General features: G+C 37.2%; 2 protein-coding genes across 2 annotated transcripts in view; both read right to left on the bottom strand.

Annotated features, from left to right (window-relative positions):
• Positions 1–16948, bottom strand: part of LOC113061859 (neuronal acetylcholine receptor subunit alpha-5-like) — a 45701-nt gene extending 28753 nt beyond the window's left edge. The window contains exon 1 of the mRNA XM_026231331.1: positions 16837–16948. The gene's annotated coding sequence lies outside the window, so the exon portion shown is untranslated. The remainder of the gene's footprint in view (positions 1–16836) is intronic.
• On the bottom strand, positions 174–1545 carry LOC113061320 (uncharacterized). The gene is made up of 4 exons (XM_026230338.1): positions 1264–1545; positions 1133–1165; positions 741–1040; positions 174–544 (listed from the first exon to the last, which is right to left on the bottom strand). Exons 1-4 carry the CDS (start codon positions 1286–1288, stop codon positions 174–176), a joined length of 729 nt encoding a protein of 242 aa, XP_026086123.1. The 5' UTR covers positions 1289–1545.
• Positions 16949–19404: the final 2456 nt, after the last annotated feature.

Below are 19404 nucleotides of genomic sequence, written 5' to 3'. Positions count from 1 at the left end.
TTCAGCTTATATAATAGCTGCATTTAATATAAACTATAAACACATCTTCATGCAATTGCAATTAACATTGTTAAGTGCCTGAAAACATTACATTCAGTTTGCAATAAAGTATTTTCTTTTAAAGTACATTATTTCTGTAATAATTACTATTTTTACAACTTCCACTGAGCTGATTAAATTATAACTCTAAATTGTAATTTTTTTTTTGTTTGTCCCCTCCCATTCTTACCAGTAATCTCAAGATTGACTGTAATATTTTGATGAAGTCTCATTCCATGGTAAGGGAGTATGTTTAGGAATACAACACAACTGTATGTCCCAGCATCTTCAATCCTGACATCTCTGAGGGTCAATGTTGTCATCATCTTCTCTGTGTCCCAAATATTAACTTCAACAGGTGTTCCATTTTTGATGAGATAAGCCCAAATCATGTTCTTGGACAGGTTTTTGTGTAAAGGTTTGGATGTCGAACAGTTAAACTCAGCATCACTTCCCACTGGCACCTCAGGTTTAAGTAAAGTAATCTGTGTATAAATAAAAGATTCTGTGGCGAGAAAAAGAGCACTTATAAATGTTGTAGTGTATCCCTTAATATATTCCAGGACAAATCAATACCCCACATACACATACAAATATTTTCAGTATCAAACATTTCTCTCTTATTAAAGGCAATTTGTAAGTAATGCAATATTTTATCAAACATACTCACAAATGTAGGCAAACAGTGCTGTGTATCTTACCGATCACATTTATGAAGATGTAATTTTGACCATATCCTGTCACTTTGGTTATTTCCAACTGCTCTTCTGAAAACACACAGCTGTAGTTGCCTGAAGCGTTCATTTCTATTCTCTCTATTTTAAAGGTGGTGTCTTGTCGAGGTGTCCCTTTTTTCATAAGAATGGCTTTACCATTTTTACACAGATATGAATAAACTGCCTTTACTGTAAAGCCAAATGTGCTGCAAGTAACCTCCAGTCTTCCACCTTCTGGAACTTCTGAATTTTCACTGTAAATCTTAGCTTGATGAATCGTTTGACCTGAGAAGGTAAGAAGTTTGGGACATTTTCATACTGATAAATACAACAGTACATTAGATGAGTTGTTTATTAAGTGTATTATTGGAACATACCTTGACATTTAAGGAATAGATTCACTGTGATATCTAAAAACAATAATATTTTTTTTAAACCAACACACCAGCATTTGTGGAGATTTCATTAATTGATCATTAATGATAGATTAAGTAATTTCAGTACTTACATGCAAAGAGAAGCACGCCAACCATGGCTGCTTAGATTTTATTCACTTTCTCTGCACAAAATAATTGAGTTTCCCGTAGCTTATGACCTATATGCTATTACAGGGTCCCTGCAGTGAATAGAATAAGGCAGTGCTTTCACTAAGGTACAGTAATAAACATGCTGTGAAGGTGTTCTAAATGCGGAAACATTGTCAAACAGTGCTAACAGATGTACAGTATTTTACATATAAAACATTTAGATAGAACTACATACATTCAATATTCACCACTCACAATGGATTTTTCAGATGAATAATCATTATTCCTCAACATAAAATTCAAAATAGTTAATGTCCTTCTGAAAAAAAGCCTGTCATTTAAATCCTTAACAGTAAAGTGAACTGAAATTGAAACATTTACTTTTTATTTAAACTACGGTTCCCCACAGTCAGCAGAACTGAGAAAAAAAGAGTTTATTACATTTGAAATGTGGATATTTACCTTACTACAGGGGGCCTTTATTCACCCCTCAAAGCAGTATTGGGACGTTTTATTACAGATACGTCCACTTTATTTCACTTCTTCTGAACAGTTGACAACAATCACCCACTTACCCCTACAGAAAGAGCAGGGATAATTTGTAATATAATTTGATTGGATTTTTCTGAAAGAGGAAAGTCACATAGTGTCACAATGTCTGATCTGTGTATCCCTGGGTGTCCACTAGTGGTCTCACTTCCCCATATAGTCACCCCACTGCAGGCACTACATTTCCCACAAGCTTTTGTCTGATTATTGGATTCTCCTAAATAAAACACTGCAAATTGGATCTCTCTGTTTGTGTGTACGTTCATGACACATAAACATAGGATGTCTCAAGGGGGACAAATAATCTTAATGTTAAAAACTTAACTTTAAGTTTGGCGTGAAATATAACCTGGAAATGTTCTTTATAGATTTAAAGGGACAATAAGTAACTTTTTAGGTATTTTATTATGTAAAATCAATATTTTTATTCATAAATATGCCCTCAATGGTGTACAAATACCTATGCCAATGTTTAAACTAATCCTTGTAAATGAAGAATGTATTATCTTTATATACATGGGACGGGTAGGTCGACGGAGGCTTCCATGTAGTTCCGCCATCTTGCAAAACTATAATAGCAGAGAGGGACAAAAAGTACTAAGCCAACGCGTTTCCACAGCGCGTTTTCGGTCAGAGCCAGAAACGCAGGTGCAGAGCAGTGAGAGGCGCTTGAAACTGCACCGGCAAGTTTAAAAGTCTGGATTGCATTCTTATTATGGACCATACATATGCCGCGCCACAGGAGAAGAAAACATAGTCGCCAAAACAGTCAAAAATAGAACGTAAAAGGAAACGTGACCGTAGATTACAGAAAACAAGAGTTAATGTCGGGGAAGCTTTTTCTAGGTGGAAAGAGCTAATGCTGGATAAAGATTTCAAAAGAGATGCTGAAGTGGCCAGTTTTCTTCTCGACAGGTAAGTCAGTGTTACAATCTATATTATAATATTTTTTTTTATATCTAACAATGCTTATAATTCAGAAAATATAACGAATAAAGAAGACATAACTACTAATTACAATATTTCATGTTTTCCACAGTCAGTAATTCATACTGTAACATTCGTTTGTTTATGGTCATGTTGCAGTTTGTTTGAAATAATACACCTGTTCACCTGAAGGAAAACTCGACGAAGTGCTATTAGAAGACATCCCGTCAAAGCTTTTTGGTACATATCGCCTACCGTAGATGCAACGCGCATTTGAAAAAGCGAGGCGCTGGAGAGCAAAATTAGTTTGAATGCAAAATACAATTTCACCACTAGATGGGAGTAATTCCTACTCAGTGTCCCTTTAATGAGATTCACCTCTTTATATGTAAGTCAGTTCTTTATATGCAAGAACATCTCATTCGTCTCTTTGTCTTCGAAGCATAGTTTTTTGCATATGCAACAGGACTGGGTGCTGATGCAAAAACGATTGAAGATTCTTGGAACACTAACATGTTGCATTGGTATCTACATACAGGTCCTTCTCAAAAAATTAGCATATTGTGATAAAAGTTCATTATTTTCCATAATGTAATGATAAAAATTAAACTTTCATATATTTTAGATTCATTGCACACCAGTAGCGTAGCCAGAAAAGAGACTCTGGGTGTGCATATGAAAATCTGGGTGTGCCACATTTATTGTCAGATTACTGTGCAAAATGATGGGATAGCATTTATGTCGCACTGCTTCCGTCCAACCATTCCGTCGTGTCAACATGTAGTTAATTGTTAAATTAATTAGAAGCACAAAGTCACTTTTACAGACTTTTAAATTAAATGTTCCCTTCTGGTGGAATGAACTCCCCAACTCAATCCGAGCAGCTGAGTCCTTAGCCATCTTCAAGAATCGTCTTAAAACCCATCTCTTCCATCTTTATTTGACCCTATAACTTTAACACTCACTATTCTAATTCTATTCTTTAAAAAATCTAACTAACTTTCTAATCTTTTTGTATTCTATTTTCTTTTCATTTATTATGCAATTGTATATGTATGTGTGTGTGTATGTGTAAAGACCTCTAACTAGCATGCTCTATTCTTTTATTTATTTTTATTCTATCTGTTTTCTTTTTATTTATTATATTATTTAAAATCCCATGCTATGTGTACTGTGTTAACCTAACTGAGACTTGTTATAGCACTTATATTTCATTGCCCTTTTTGTTGTTTTTGATTGCTTCCACTGTCTTCATCTGTAAGTCGCTTTGGATAAAAGCGTCTGCTAAATGAATAAATGTAAATGTAATCTAAATGTAATAATTTTCTTCCAAATACGATAATTTTGAACTTCTGGTACAATACTTGGACATTTCCACTTTAGCTAGTAATATTGCTAGCTAGCAATGTGCAATCAAAAATTATCTGTTAATATCATAGACTTCTGGGGTCAAAGTCAGCTGCTGTTGCTGATTGGTTGGCAGTCCAAATGTCGACAGATATATTTTAACAAACATAATTTAAAATGTAAATTACATTTTAACATTTTGGCCATTATGGCACCATATATTGGATTCTAAATCTCCCCTGAGAGTATGATTTAGAATGTTCAGTGGCATCACAGAACTGCCAGATTCAAACAGCTTTGCTTTGGCTGCACTGACCGAGAGACTGAGACGGACGCACAGCGCTTGTCATATATCACAATTAACATGCAGTGTTTTAAACCACATAATGTTTATTTTAGGTTTCATACATTTAAATATACATAATCACTAGTAAAAAAATATATTGGTAGTTTGTAAAATACACACTGATGTCTATTGCAGCAGCAACAACTATCTATAATCAAATGTAATTTGCCGACGTGTTTTATTCATATATCAGACACACATAGCAGAACCATAAAGTTTACTCTAGTCTTCGTCAAGTTCAAAAGCCACTTACTTTCATGTTTTCCGGGAGAAACTAGGGAAATTCAAGTGCTGTACGTTAATTCCGGCTGAAAGGACTCTGAACTGCAGTGCTCATCTCGTTATAAATCAAGATAATTTATAAAGGTTTTTAAACGAAGAATCGGAATATCAGATAGTTGACATGGTAAGCAAGTTTGTGTATATATTTTAATAAAAAAATGAAACATTATATAAAACAAATACCGATACATCTGTTAGCGGCTGTGGTGTGTCATGAGACAATCATGACGTGTCGCCATGGAAACAAGGGGTCAATTAAAATATTTGTAATTTACGCGTGAAAGGGTTGATTTAAAAATATATATATTTTCTAAGTAAACAACAATAGCCCAAGTTTAGTAAACATTTTTTATTGAGACTATAAAAGATAATTCTGCATCTATTTTAGGTGTACTACCTAGTGCTACCACTGTTGCACACCAACTGAAATATTTCAGGTCTTTTATTGTTTTAATACTGATGATTTTGGCATACAGCTCATGAAAACCCAAAATTCCTCTAAAAGAATTAGCATATTTCATCAGACCAATAAAATAAAAGTGATTTTAATACAAAAAAAGTCAACCTTCAAATAATTATGTTTAGTTATGCACTCAATACTTGGTCAGGAATCCTTTTGCTGAAATGACTGCTTCCATGCAGCGTGGCATGGAGGCAATCAGCTTGTGGAACTGCTGAGGTGTTATGGAGGCCCAGGATGCTTCGATAGCGGCCTTAAGCTCGTCCAGAGTGTTGGGTCTTGCGTCTCTCTACTTTCTCTTCACAATATCCCACAGATTCTCTATGGGGTTCAGGTCAGGAGAGTTGGCAGGCCAATTGAGCACAGTAATACCATGATCAGTAAACCATTTACCAGTGGTTTTGGTACTGTGAGCAGGTGCCAGGTCGTGCTGAAAAACGAAATCTTCATCTCCATAAAGCTTTTCAGCAGATGGAGGCATGAAGAGCTCCAAAATCTCCTGATAACTAGCTGCATTGACCCTGCCCTTTATAAAACACAGTGGACCAACACCAGCAGCTGACATGGTACCCCAGACCATCACTGACTGTGGGTACTTGACACTGGACTTCAGGCATTTCGCATTTCCTTCTCCCCAGTCTTCCTCTAGACTCTGGCACCTTGATTTCCGAATGACATGCAAAATTTGCTTTCATCCGAAAAAAGTACTTTGGAGCACTGAGCAACAGTCCAGTGCTGCTTCTCTGTAGTCCATTTCCTGCACACGCCTGTGCACGGTGGCTCTGGATGTTTCTACTCCAGACTCAGTCCACTGCTTCCGCAGGTTCCCCGAGGTCTGGAATCGGTCCTTCTCCACAATATTCCTCAGGGTCCGGTCACCTCTTCTCGTTTTGCAGCGTTTTTTGCCACACTTTTTCCACAGACTTCCCACTGAGATGTGATACAGCACTCTGGGAACAGCCTATTCGTTCAAATTTCTTTCTGTGTCTTACCCTCTCGTTTGAGGGTGTCAATGATGGCCTTCTGGACAGCAGTCAGGTCGGCAGTCTTACCCATAATTGCGGTTTTGAGTAATGAACCAGGCTGGGAATTTTTAAAAGCCTCAGAAATCTTTTGCAGGTGTTTAGAGTTAATTAGTTGATTCAGATGATTAGGTTAATAGCTCGTTTAGAGAACCTTTTTATGATATGCTAATTTTTTTGAGATAGGAATTTTGGGTTTTCATGAGCTGTATGCCAAAATCATCAGTATTAAAACAATAAAAGACCTGAAATATTTCAGTTGGTGTGCAATGAATCTAAAATATATGAAAGCTTAATTTTTATCATTACATTATGGAAAATAATGAACTTTTATACAATATGCTAATTTTTTGAGAAGGACCTGTATAATATACTGTGATGAATGGGGCAGGACCAAGAGCCATGGGAATGGATCAAGGCTGGTAGAGCGACTGATAATGAGCGACACCTGTGTCACTGACTGGGCTTGAGTCCCAAGTAGGAGCTCCAGATGGATAAAAAGAGGAGTGATGACAGTGAAGGACAAGAGAGGACCAGACTTGGACTGTTAATGTTGTGGTTTTATTATATTTTATGCGGCAGTCGTTCCTGAGGGATGGTTGAGGAACAAGCGTTTGAACAAGTGTGTCCGGAAAACTGGCAGAGGATTTATTTTTTCTTCTCTCTTCTCTCTTGTCTCAGTCTCTCCTTATCCTTCTGTCTCCTTTTGTCTGTGCTTACCCCCAGGTAAGCCAAGGCCATCATGATTTGCTCCCCTGAAGGCGGGAATGGGGGAGCTCTGCCTGCATCCATTTGAGAAATTAAACCAGAGTTATCAGAATTGACATTGAATTGAATTATTCAAACTGATTCACAAACCGATTCACTGGTTTGATCAAGCCTTTTAACAGAATTGACTCAAGAATTGACTCAAGAATTGACGTAAGAATTAATCATTTGCGAATGGGCATCACTTATTGCCAAGAGAAATGTATATGGTGCATTTAGAATAAACTAAAGCATTTATAACTTGTATTGTATTAAGATAAAGTAGTGAGAGGAGTTTCGTTCACAACAACGAAGTAAAAGTACAGATTTTTCCCCAAAGTAAGAGTAAAAGTACCCATCTTTAAATATACTCCAATAGTATTAGTTACCCAAAAAATGTATTCAAGTAAATAAACATATCACAAAATTATTTTGATGATTTGATGACTGATTTAAGGAAACAAGGAGTTCTGAAATGCTATTTCATGCATACTGAGTTTTTTACACAGTTAAAGAGTTGGATTCCCATGCTAAACATGGACAAAGTTTCAAAAATTAAGTTGTATGTTTGAAGGAGTATTTTTGTTCCAAAAAAACCTCTTCCGGTTTGTCACAAGTTTCGGAAAGTTTTTTTCGAGTATGGCTCTGTGTGACGTAAAATGGAGCGGAATTTCCTTATATGGGTCCTAAGGCACTTCTGCCGGAAGAGTGCGCGCTCCAGTATAGCAGAGCACAGAGGCTGAGCACAGGCGAGATCAGAGCGATCAGAGCGAGAGAATGGCAAAAAGTCACAAAAGAAGTGTGTTTTTGTTTGCCAGGGCAAGACAACCCTGCACAGATTACCAAAAGAGAAACAGCATTAAGGGACCAGTGGATGGAGTTTATTTTTACAGAGCATCAACGGAGTTGTGGAAGTGTTTTTGTTTGTTCCCTGCATTTCGAAGATGCTTGTTTTACAAACAAGGCCCAGTTTGATCGTGTGTTGGAACCGCATCCGGTGAGTAAAACTGCTTCAAATATCTCTGTGTTGTCAACTTAGCTATCAGCGCGTAAGCACATCAAGTAAACAACATGCGATGTTGTCATCAAACTGCACTTTCCACATGTACAGCGTAAAAAAAAAAAAAAAAAAAAAGACGACATAAAGTGGAACTTAGTCATTTTCCAAAACCGCTAAGCAAATATATACAGTTTCAGTATACCACATAGAGACGCCTTTGCTGATGCTGCTCTTGTTAAATTTCAGCCTCTGGATCTGTGTCACAGCTTCCAAACACTCTCAACGCAAAAGCCTACTCGCGCTCGTGATTCTTTAGCTCCGCCCACACGTCACGCCTCTAGGCGCTCGTGTTTTTCCGGGAAAAATCGGTACAGACTATCTTTCTCTGATAAATATAATAAAACTAAAGACTTTTTGGAGTTATGAAGGATGCAGTACTACTCTATAGGTACTCAAGATTAAGTGAAAACGAGCATTTCACCCCACTTTAAAGGACTAATGACTAGACACCTGGATTCGAATTAGACATCAACAAGAGGAAGAAACTGGGTCACACAGAGCAAAAACACACAGAGACAGCCCATAACCCTGACAATGACTTAATCTATACTGTGACTAAACTTTTCAGATGGAAGGTGAGTTATATGTGCTGTCTCTACCCTGGTATACAGGTATGCCACTACATACAGTATCACATGGCATAATGCAATGCAAAATTTACATTATTTCATTTAGCCACTTTATTTGAATAATTGTGGATAACTATTGCATAAGATTTGGATATTATCATTATTCTGTCTTTTCTGTTTCTTAAATAATGTAAACCTGTTTGTCAGTTTAGCTGGGGAGGATCAGTCAATGAATACCTTGACACATTTGTAGAAACTAATGCTAACCAGAATGCAGTACATCACCACTCCAGAATTTGTGCAGCCTGGACATCAATGGAAATGTGTGAAAACTGTGTGGAATGGACAGAATAAAAGGACAAACAGAAGAGAGAGGTCACTGACTCTTTGAGTTTCTTCTGGCTGTGGCAGGAAATGTGGTTGAAAAATTGGGAGATTTCCATTCCTCTGCTACATGTATTATAAAAGTTTTAATCAGAAATTTGTAAATATTGTTTAATTAAATTTTGTTAATCTTTTCCCATGCAAACACTTTTGCCATGGCTTGCGCGCTTCTTCTTCCTCATCTCTTCTTTCAGCTACCAACTGCCATGGGCCGGTTGTGACAACACCTGGAAGACATGATAATCTAAATAAATAAACAATACACCCATCTGCTGCTCTCTGATGAATACCAAATCACAAAATCAATTTTTTTTTGTATTTATTTATATTTTTTCTTAGATGACTGTATAAATCTTGCTGCAAAGAATTTGATCTTCAACCGGACAATGCTGATTAATTCAATGCCTGCAGCTACTGAGTTATGGGAGTAAATAATTACAGTCATACAGAGTTTTGCAAGAACATTTATAAACATTAAACAGACAGTCTATTAATACTCTAATGACTGGTAGTTGACACGCAATTGCAAAGTTACTTATTGTTAACAGACTGTCTAAAGCGGGTAATCAAAATAAAGTGTTACCAAAACAAAAGCATATTGTTTATTACATTCTTGGGAAGTGGGATGAGCACATATATAGGCAGGTGAAAAGTGACTGCAGCTGTTGGTGGTGATCAGGTGAGTGGTAATCAGTGGCCACACCTCCAACACAACCAAGTACACACAGAGAGCATGAGCCAGCAAATTCAAGAACCGTGACAATAAGGTCCAATAGCAGGGAATCCCCATTACAGAGTAATGCAACATTCGTGCAACATTCAAACACACTGTATTAGGAGAATTGAAAGCATAATGAAATGTGGCAAACAGAGACTTTATTAAAGTAATGAGTACTGACTGCATCCAACATCCAATCCCACACTGTCTCTGACAGGTCCAGGACTAGTGCTCATAGCTTATCCCCAGGCAGTAGCCATGATGTCTCTCCCTCAGTAGTGGGCTGTTTGTTTCTTCATCATAATTATTTTGCTGGGGCCAGATGCAGGTGACATAAAACAGACAAATAAGTTGTAATGCCTTGAACTGCAAATTACTATAAATGTTTTTTATTACAATATAAAATCAATAAGGAATTTAAATATAAATACAAATGCACTAATTTGCATGTTCTCTGAATGATAGTTTAATATTTATATTTAACACTTATATGTAACTAAGATTATATTTACATTAAATATATAGTTTTCTTTTACAAAAAAAAAAAAAAAAAAAAAAAAGAATTACTAAATGATTATTTAGGTAAATTAGATAATTTGGTGTTTGTTGGAAAAAAAGCTTTCAGTGCTTTGAAAGGATAGCACCCCCAACAATAAAACTTATGTCATTATTTACTCACTCTCATATTCTTCCATAACTATATGACTGTCCCTTTGAAGTTTGTTGCAGTGGAAGCCGTCACGACATCAGTGATGGATCTGTTCCCAGTGATTCTGCACAGGGCAGGACGGGGAGAAACATTCCTCCTGCTCTTCTGTTTCACTTGCTTCTTGGGCCAATTCATCATGGTTACAGAGGTCAAAGGAGAGTGTTTTGTGTAATGAGAGTAAAATTAACAAAAATTAACTGAGCCTACAGTATAAAGGCCTACTGTTAAAATTCTCAAATCTGAAAGACCAAGGGTCTGTGCAATTTTATTTCTGTAATTTGCATTGTATATTATTAACACCACAATATCTTAATCTGTTGTTATGTTATACTGTGACCTGCAGGGGGGGATGTATGTATTCCTGTTGTTTGACTACAATATGCCCTTAATGGTAAATCACACACAGGCTATAAACCTTAACATCATTAAAGCCAACAGAATACAACATCAATGCTGGAAAGCCAAAGAAGCTAAATCCTCTACACACAACTTATCACATGACAAAATCAAGTCCCAACCACTTATTCATGCTGTGCTGGAAATACCTGACTCCTCTCATGTCCATGGTAAGAATCTGCAGTTCATTCATCTGATTGGGCCTGATTTTTCCTATATTGGATAATAATATCTGAGGCATTTCTTAAGCAAAACCAACTAATTTAACTAAGTTCTTGCTATACCTTTTTTTTTTGCATTATTTTTCACTGTTTCATTTTCTCCTTTATTCATTCACAGGTGTCTTTTGTCTGTTCTATGGTGGAGTACAAGCCCCTCACTTTTAACCACTAGTAAATACAGTATATACACAGACTGGGCAAATGTACTAGGCTGATTACTTGCCTTGTCCTCCATTGTCCTGGTGCCTTGATGGCAATTGGGTCAACTGTTTGCTGGTGAAGGCAGTCTGAAATGGGTGAGGAGGAAAACTTGTTCATCTCTGACATTTGATTAGATAAAAATGCCAAGATATGTGCTAATCTATACAATTAACCAAGATAAACTATCTAGTCCATTTTCAAGTACTGTTCAAGTACCTAACTATTGTTTGCCCCATGTCTGTCTGTCTTGACAGCATTTGCATCACCTGTGTCAGTGTCTGTGTAACAGAAAATACCAGATTGGTAATTATCAGGTATTACCATTATTTAAGACCCTGTGTCAATTAAGAAACCATTTTTTAAACTGTCAATCAAAGCTGTAGCATAAACCCATCAGGATTGTGGTTAATCACAGTTAATGTCCCTCCCATGGAGGCATGGAGGAACAGCATTCAGCATCTGATTCAACTCTGGATTTACCGTTGTACGATATTTTTGTTATTTGCAGCATATTGGCAGACTTAAGGTGACCATAGGCCTGGGACACAGAGTCAATAGTGTAATCTTGCCACAAATATAGGTCATCATAAGTGCCCTGCAACTTTTTGAGAGTGTGAGCTACACTCTTGTCTATTCCTTTCACACACATTAGATACCATCGACCATAATTAGCATTTTGTATCAGCAATATGTTTGCATCCATTTCTGTCTTTGTCATGCCACTAAAGTTCAGTATGGCAACCCTAAATCTGTGTGTTTAGTCCTCAAATGTTTTGCCTGGGCTCTGTTTTATTGATGTGATCTGCCCAAAATCATATTTGACTTTCTTCAGCTTTATCAGAAATTCAGCAATGATCTTTCTTCCAGCCTTATCCACTTAAACAGTGTGCATGTGAGGTATAGCAGTATGAAATGCCCCATACTTGGAATATGTATTCTGCATTTAACCCATTCTAGTGCACACACACATCAGTGAGTAGTGTATACACACACACACACACACACACACACACACTAGTCTCAGCCTCAGATGTCACTCCCATGGACCGTTGGCTGAACGTCTGATGCATAAAGCACACAAAATTTGAAACACTTCAAGAGTGTCGAAGTCATTGGATTAAATATGTTAATTAACTATGGTTGAATTATACAGGATTTCCATGAGATATGTGTGTGCCATGTTCTTTAACGTTCTGCCTGGAAACAAATATGCCGTGCCTCCAAACTCTCTCACAAAAGAAGAAAGCCTTCATGTGTACAACTGTGACAACGAGCACTTATCAGGATCTACTTTATTCTGGATTCTCAAAAGTATGTAAAATATAAAAATTTTGCGGCACAGAATCCTTAAAATACATCCAAGAGTTTTACACACTGGTCTTTTATTGTAGCGACATTTCCACACCCCGAAACATGACGCTGATTCAAAAACTGTGATTGGTTGTTTGAGATGTCAGGTAAACGGCCTCATGGGTGGGCCTTGGCCAAAGTAAGCTGCCATGGATTCCAGACCTTCAGCCATCAGTCTGAAGGTCTAGCTATGCGAGACCACACACACACAAAATACACACACACACACCAAGAACACACAACTGAAGCAGTTGCCAGCCATTTTGTCCGCTGTGGCACCTGGGGAGCAGTTGGGGGTTTGTGCCATGCTCAAGGGTCTCACTTCATTCGTTGTATAACTTTTTCTTATTACCTGGAGGGTAATCTATCGATCACTTAGTCCACTAAGAATAGTCTTCCTCAGTAGAAGAACTAGAATTTGCATCTATGTCTGTGTCTGAATTATTCTATGGATCAACAAACTCAGGCCTAGAAATATTTGGGTACAGGCTTTTGGACTTAGGGTTTGATGCACGAGGTGATTGTTCATTTACTTTAGCCTCTTGCTTCTCCAGATTTTTGAGCTTTCCATTCACCACTCTCAATTTTCTGCTATTCACAATCAGAGTATGCACAACCTCATCTTTTTTAGATGTTCTAAACATTTCAATAGCACATTTTGCACTTTAAACTAATCAGTATACTCCACCCCAGACTTTAACTATTCCCTTCTTTATGATCTATATACTTTTAAATCTATATTCTATATATCTATACTATAGTATCAATGCCACCTATTTAGTCCATCTGATTGAATTCTTTCTCTGCCTGAATTCTACAACATGCAGAAAAGGTTCACAGGTCTCTGCTTCTTGAATACTGTAACATGCAGATGAGGATCCTGTTCAGACAAAGTTCTCTGCCTTCTCTGCCTCTAAAGCCCTGCCGATGGGATGCTCACACAAGATTCATCCTGTCCATGATGCCAAGAATGTTGGATCCAGAATGAAGAGACAGGGACATTTTATTAATGTCACCCAATATCCCTATTCTGGCCAGGTTCTCTCTCTTATTTTTGATAATTTCAACGGAGACAACCAATGCAGATTCCATCCCAGGCTTAAGTTCCCCAAAGATGTCTTGTAGGGCAGTATGGGGTATTGGGGAAACTTATGCATGCCATCTGGTCTTTATAAAACCTGTGCGAGACATATATATATATTAGGGGTGTAACGGTTCACAAAATTCACGGTTCGGTTCGATTCGATACGATTCACTGGCGTCACGGTTCAGTTCTCTACGTTTTAGATACAGCAAAAAGAAAAAAATTGGCAGATAAATTTCCTTGATTTTTAAAAAATGTTTTATTTATTAAAACTAACAAAGTATGTTTTTTTATGTTTGTTTTTTTACATTGAACAACGATGGAGCTATTCTTTACCCATCTTCTATGGTGTTTTCTTAGCAGCATACTATATAAAACAAAAACAGCTCCTTATAAAAAAAATAAATGAAAATGTTATATTGTTGTAGTAGTTATGAACAAATACAAAGATGTAACTTTTTATATGGAACTCTATAACTCTTTATATTGAGTGTGTTTTTACTCAATTGGTTCTCTATAGGGCTTATGTTTTTTGGAACAAAGCAGGAATTACGGTCTGGCTGAAATGGGCTCGTGAAGGAATATTGTAGGCTAACGGGGCTCAATTACATTAAGCATGTTCTTAAAACCTGCGTTTTCCACTACAGAGTGCGCTCGCTCACTCAGTACGCGCTGAAGGCTCGTTGCAAAATGGCTAAAGGGTCTTTCACACAGCGCCTGACTGAGTAGCCTAACATAAACATATAAGTTGGTGTTTTTTTTCTTCTTCGGGGGTGTCAGGGGCGTTGCCTGTTACGTCGTTTGAGTTATTGGACTACCTTGTTGAACGCATCTCATTATATTTCACAATTTTTTATTTATTTTCCAAATATAATTAATTAGTCCAACGAACCGTTCGGTACATAATGCGCACCGCGTACCGAACCGAAAGCCTCGTACTGAACGGTTCAATACGAATACGCGTATCGTTACACCCCTAATATATATATATATATATATATATATATATATATATATATATATATATATATATATATTAGTGGTGTAACGGTTCACAAAATTCACGGTTCGCATGCAATGTCCGTTCGATACGATACACTGATGTCACGGTTCGGTTCGGTACGTTTTAGATACAGCAAAATGTAAAAACATCTCAACTTTTCAGAATGCCGCAAGCACATCGCAGGTCATGTGACAAGACTAACCAATCATCTTCATCCTTTTTCCGTAACAACGTTGAAAACTCAGCCAAGATGAAGGAACAGCTGATCATAGTTGTATATGGATTGCAATTTTGAAATAAATTTAGTAGCAGAGCTACTGCTAGCGATTTTTAGAGCTGCAAATCCATTTATCCTTTGCTGAAATTTCCGCGTCTCATGGAGAGAGCACGTCATTGTTGCTTAGCAAAGACAGACGCCTCATGAGCGCTTCTGCCGGAGCGCTTTGGAAAGGAGGAGAAAGACGCGCCTAGCATTTTTCACGCATTTTTAGGCACGATATGTGAACGGCCCCTAAGGCGCTCGCTCAATCAGCACGCGCTGAAGACTCGTTGCAAAATGTCTAATGTATTTAACAGACCAGAAATAGAAGATCCTCCAATAACCAACAGGTCTGGTGTTTGGGTGCACTTTGGATTCCCTGTAAGCTACCCCCTGAGTAGCCTAACATAAACATATAACTATAAGTTGGTGTTTTTTTTCCTTCTTCGGGGGTGTCAGGGGCGTTGCCTGTTACGCCGTTTGGGTTATTGGGCTACCTTGTTGAACGCATATCATTATATATTTTTTTTCAAATATAATTAATTAGTCCAACGAACCGTTCAGTATACATAATGCGTAAAAAGCCTCGTACCGAACGGTTCGGTTTTATAATTATTTTAGTTTGGACACACAGAGGTAGTGAATATTTCATGTTATTAAACGCTCTGTGGAATATTTGATTCCGATTGGTCAGTCATGACATTCTGAGGTATGTTATTCCTGGATAACAACCTGTAAAAGCTAATAACACAGGTTCATCCGGGTAACTGCAGTTGGTGCTGTACTCTTGCTTGAACTATTTGTTATTCTATTTTTCAACAGGATGAATGTACATTATCCTTTACTTGACGATTAGTATTTTGAATAATAAATATAGGCCTATTGACAAAGTCGAAAAAGTTCATATATCAATTAGAATTTTTTTATTGCCTATAAATGGTTATTGTGTCATTCAAAACTTAGTCTCTCTGTAAGCCAGTTAACATGCATGCTCTTACACCGATTATGTTTAATTACAGTATGTTTTATTGCCCAAATATATTTTAATTACCCAATAAGTCATGTAAACAGTGTTGAGCAGTGTTCTTTTATTGGGAAAAACACATGAGCAAAATCAAATCATCTAGTTTATTTGAAGTGCATTTTTATGATGGTATAATTGAAAATCATAGTTTCTGGTTTTCTATAGAAAACATAATGGCTCTCTAAGCCATTTTCACAGGGGTCGAGCACATAGGATCTGATCTGTAAGACTGTAAATTTGCAGTGTAACAGTTTACTTTTCATTTGCCGGTTTAGAAAAATATAACTCAAACTTAAGAATTTTTTTGACTTGTTCATCTTCAAATAAAATATTTTTTTAAGATTTTAACGATTTCAACGCTCAACAGACTGTCTAGTATATTGATTCAAAAAGGGATTTTATGATCATAGTTACTAGTTACGCATGGGAATTATGTATGAAATAAGTAAGTCATGTGATGCAGTATTTGTACACATACTACCACTCTTAATATCCATTTAAAAAAAATTAAGCTTCTCTGTTATTTAATGTTCTGACAGAAATGTCATGTTCAGTCGTTTCTTATAAATAATAATCCAATATAATAGCCAATATTTTATATTATGTTATTCTATTAACCTTCATGTTCTGTTAAAATTGATTTTATATGTGCTTAAGGTTTGGTGTCCCAAATACATCAATCAGATTATCTTACTGATGATTTATCCCATTATTACTAACCGTACCCTAACCTCTCTGACCCCAAATAGAACACAATGGTTAACAATAAATGTGAAATTCCCAGTCTACTGATGATAGAGATTTTCCTAGTGTATATTTCTTAAATATGATGTTTACTGTAAGACAAGATTTTGCCTGGATAAGGAGAATGCTGTTTCAGCATCACTAGTTCTCATCACATCCACGAGCTGGGAGATAGCCAAGCCAAATTTCACCTGCACCGTTCCATTTAGTTCCTCCACTGGTCTCACCCATTTCTGGTAGTTGCTGAAGAGATGCTTAAACAGCTTGTCTTCTGTCTTAGCATAACAAGACAGTACAGGAGGCCCTTAAATAAAACAACAACTTTACATTAATCTCTTAAATTCAATCAGGAGGGACTGGGACATTACACAACAGTAATTAAGCAACAGTCTCAGACATAAGAATCACACAGGTTTATAGAAGGTGTGATGATTTCATTGACACTTTTCCAATGATCATGTTGATCTCACATTGAACAACTCACCCAATACATGATAATAATAATAATAATAATAATTCATTACATTAATATAATGCTTTTCTAAAAACTCAAAGTGCTTTGGCCAGGATGCCGAGGTCACACCACTACTCTTTTCAAAATATATTCTGGGACTTTTAATGACCACAGAGAGTCAGGACTTTGGTTTAATGTCTCTGGCTATAACATATAGGTTTTATATGGCATTTAGGTTTCACCTGATAGAATTTGGGCTGCTTGCCGCTGTTGCCTTTGACTTGCTTAGTTATAGTTTACAAGAGACTTAGGCCAGAATTAATAACAGTTTGCATCAATTCAAACCCCACTAAAAGAAGAAAAAAAAAATCTCCTGTGAGGATTTACAGAAGACAGTGAAAATAAGCAATGAAAAGGAATGGGCAGTTGTTTTATGGCTGACTGTATTGCACATGCATTTGTAGGAAGTTCCTTTTCAGATGCAAAATGTATGGGAAGAGATTTAAATAAACCATGCAACATTATTTACTAAGACAAATGGTATGGTACTGGTATTTATGCTATTATTTAATGCCCAAAAAGCATGTTTTTAAATATTTTGCACTTGACATGCCAACGATAGTGTGATGCAGAGTCAGAGACGTTCAGATCCATTTGCAGTATATTTATTTAGAGAATGGTCAGGCAGTAATCAGATAACGATGTCAAGTATGTCAAACAATATCCAAAATCAGAAACAATACTAGGCAGAGGTCGGGGCAGGCGGCAAAGGTGCAGGTTTATGGGAAATGGAGCTCAGACCCCAAATGCAATCGTCCTGAGTGGAGTGCCCTCTACTGGAGTTCATGGGCACTCCAGCTGATGATTGTGACACACCACCCCCACCCACCCCCCCAACACTGTCCTTTGCCTCGCCCACAGTGAACTGACAGCCACATAACAAAATAGCATATTCCACGATGTCCCTCAACCTGCCATTAAATCCCCCTCCAGGTAACACTGATTTAGTTGGTACACAGAGTTCAAAACTGTACAAGTCCTTAAACAAAACTTCATCATAAAGTGATCACTTGATATGACAACTCACAGAACTGATGAACATACTCCTCAATAAATGTTCTGTAATAGCTGGCCTACTGGGTCCATGGTTGAGCTGGATAGGTGAAACGCTGACATAAAAGTGGGAACAGATATCTCTGTAACAAGAGGATACCAGGCTGCTTAATCCTGGTCAGGCAAAGTCTTCTGTGATGCAGAGTCAGAGACGTTAGGATCCACTTGCAGTATATTTATTTAGAGAATGGTCAGGAAGTAATCAGATAACCGCATCAAGTATGTCAAAGGATATCCAGAATCAGAAACAATACCAGTCAGAGGTTGAGGCAGACGGCAGAGAATCACAGGCGTTATAAGTGAAAGTCGTGACATTTGCCAAGTATGGTAACCCACACTTGACATCATACTGCACTTCAGCCATGGGTATTGAGGGGTGAAAAGAGAGCTCTGTTCATTCACTCCCTCCCACCTACAACTCCTGCCAACACAGAGACTTTGCAATAACTGAGAGTCCAAACACAGTATATATAGGGGAGTGGTAATGGGGAACACTTGGCGGTGATTAGCCCTAGGCACGGGATTATGGGAAATGTTCAGTTCAGACCCCAAATGCAATAGTCCTGAGTGGAGTGCCTTCTACTGGAGTTCATGAGCACTCCAGCTGACAATCGTGACAGATATTTGTTCATTTGTGCTGCTCTTTGTAAATTGTATTGGTACTGTGGAAATGAGTTGGCTGCATCTGTGTTCTTTAATTTGTCAGTTTGTCAGAAATTGTCAGAATTTTACACTCCCATCAGAGCTTTTATGGATAGATAGTCTCATTCAAATTTTCCCTGTTATCTGGTAAATCTGGCACATAATATATAAGATTATCGATTTGACTGCACTGACAGAATTAGTGGATAACAAAACATGAACTGAACTGAGTTTGATAAATCTGCTTCTAAATCAAATTAGTTTCATGATTATTGAATTTTGCAGCATCAACACTGTTATTGAACTGAATTGAATCAACAATGAACTGACTTGACCTCAGTAACAACACTATTGCATTCTATAGAGCTTCTTATAGCTGAATTTAAATTGTTTCATAACTGAATGACTTCACACAGTTATTGAATGGAACTGACATGAACTGTTGGCTATTTAGAACTGTTTTACAGCAGAATTTGAATTTGTCTGGCATTTTGAAGAAGTTTGCATTATG

The sequence above is a fragment of the Carassius auratus genome, chromosome 43 (genome assembly GCF_003368295.1).
Source record: "Carassius auratus strain Wakin chromosome 43, ASM336829v1, whole genome shotgun sequence".
In the NCBI taxonomy this organism is placed as follows: Eukaryota; Metazoa; Chordata; class Actinopteri; order Cypriniformes; family Cyprinidae; genus Carassius; species Carassius auratus.
This window is presented reverse-complemented; position numbering and strand designations above follow the sequence as displayed.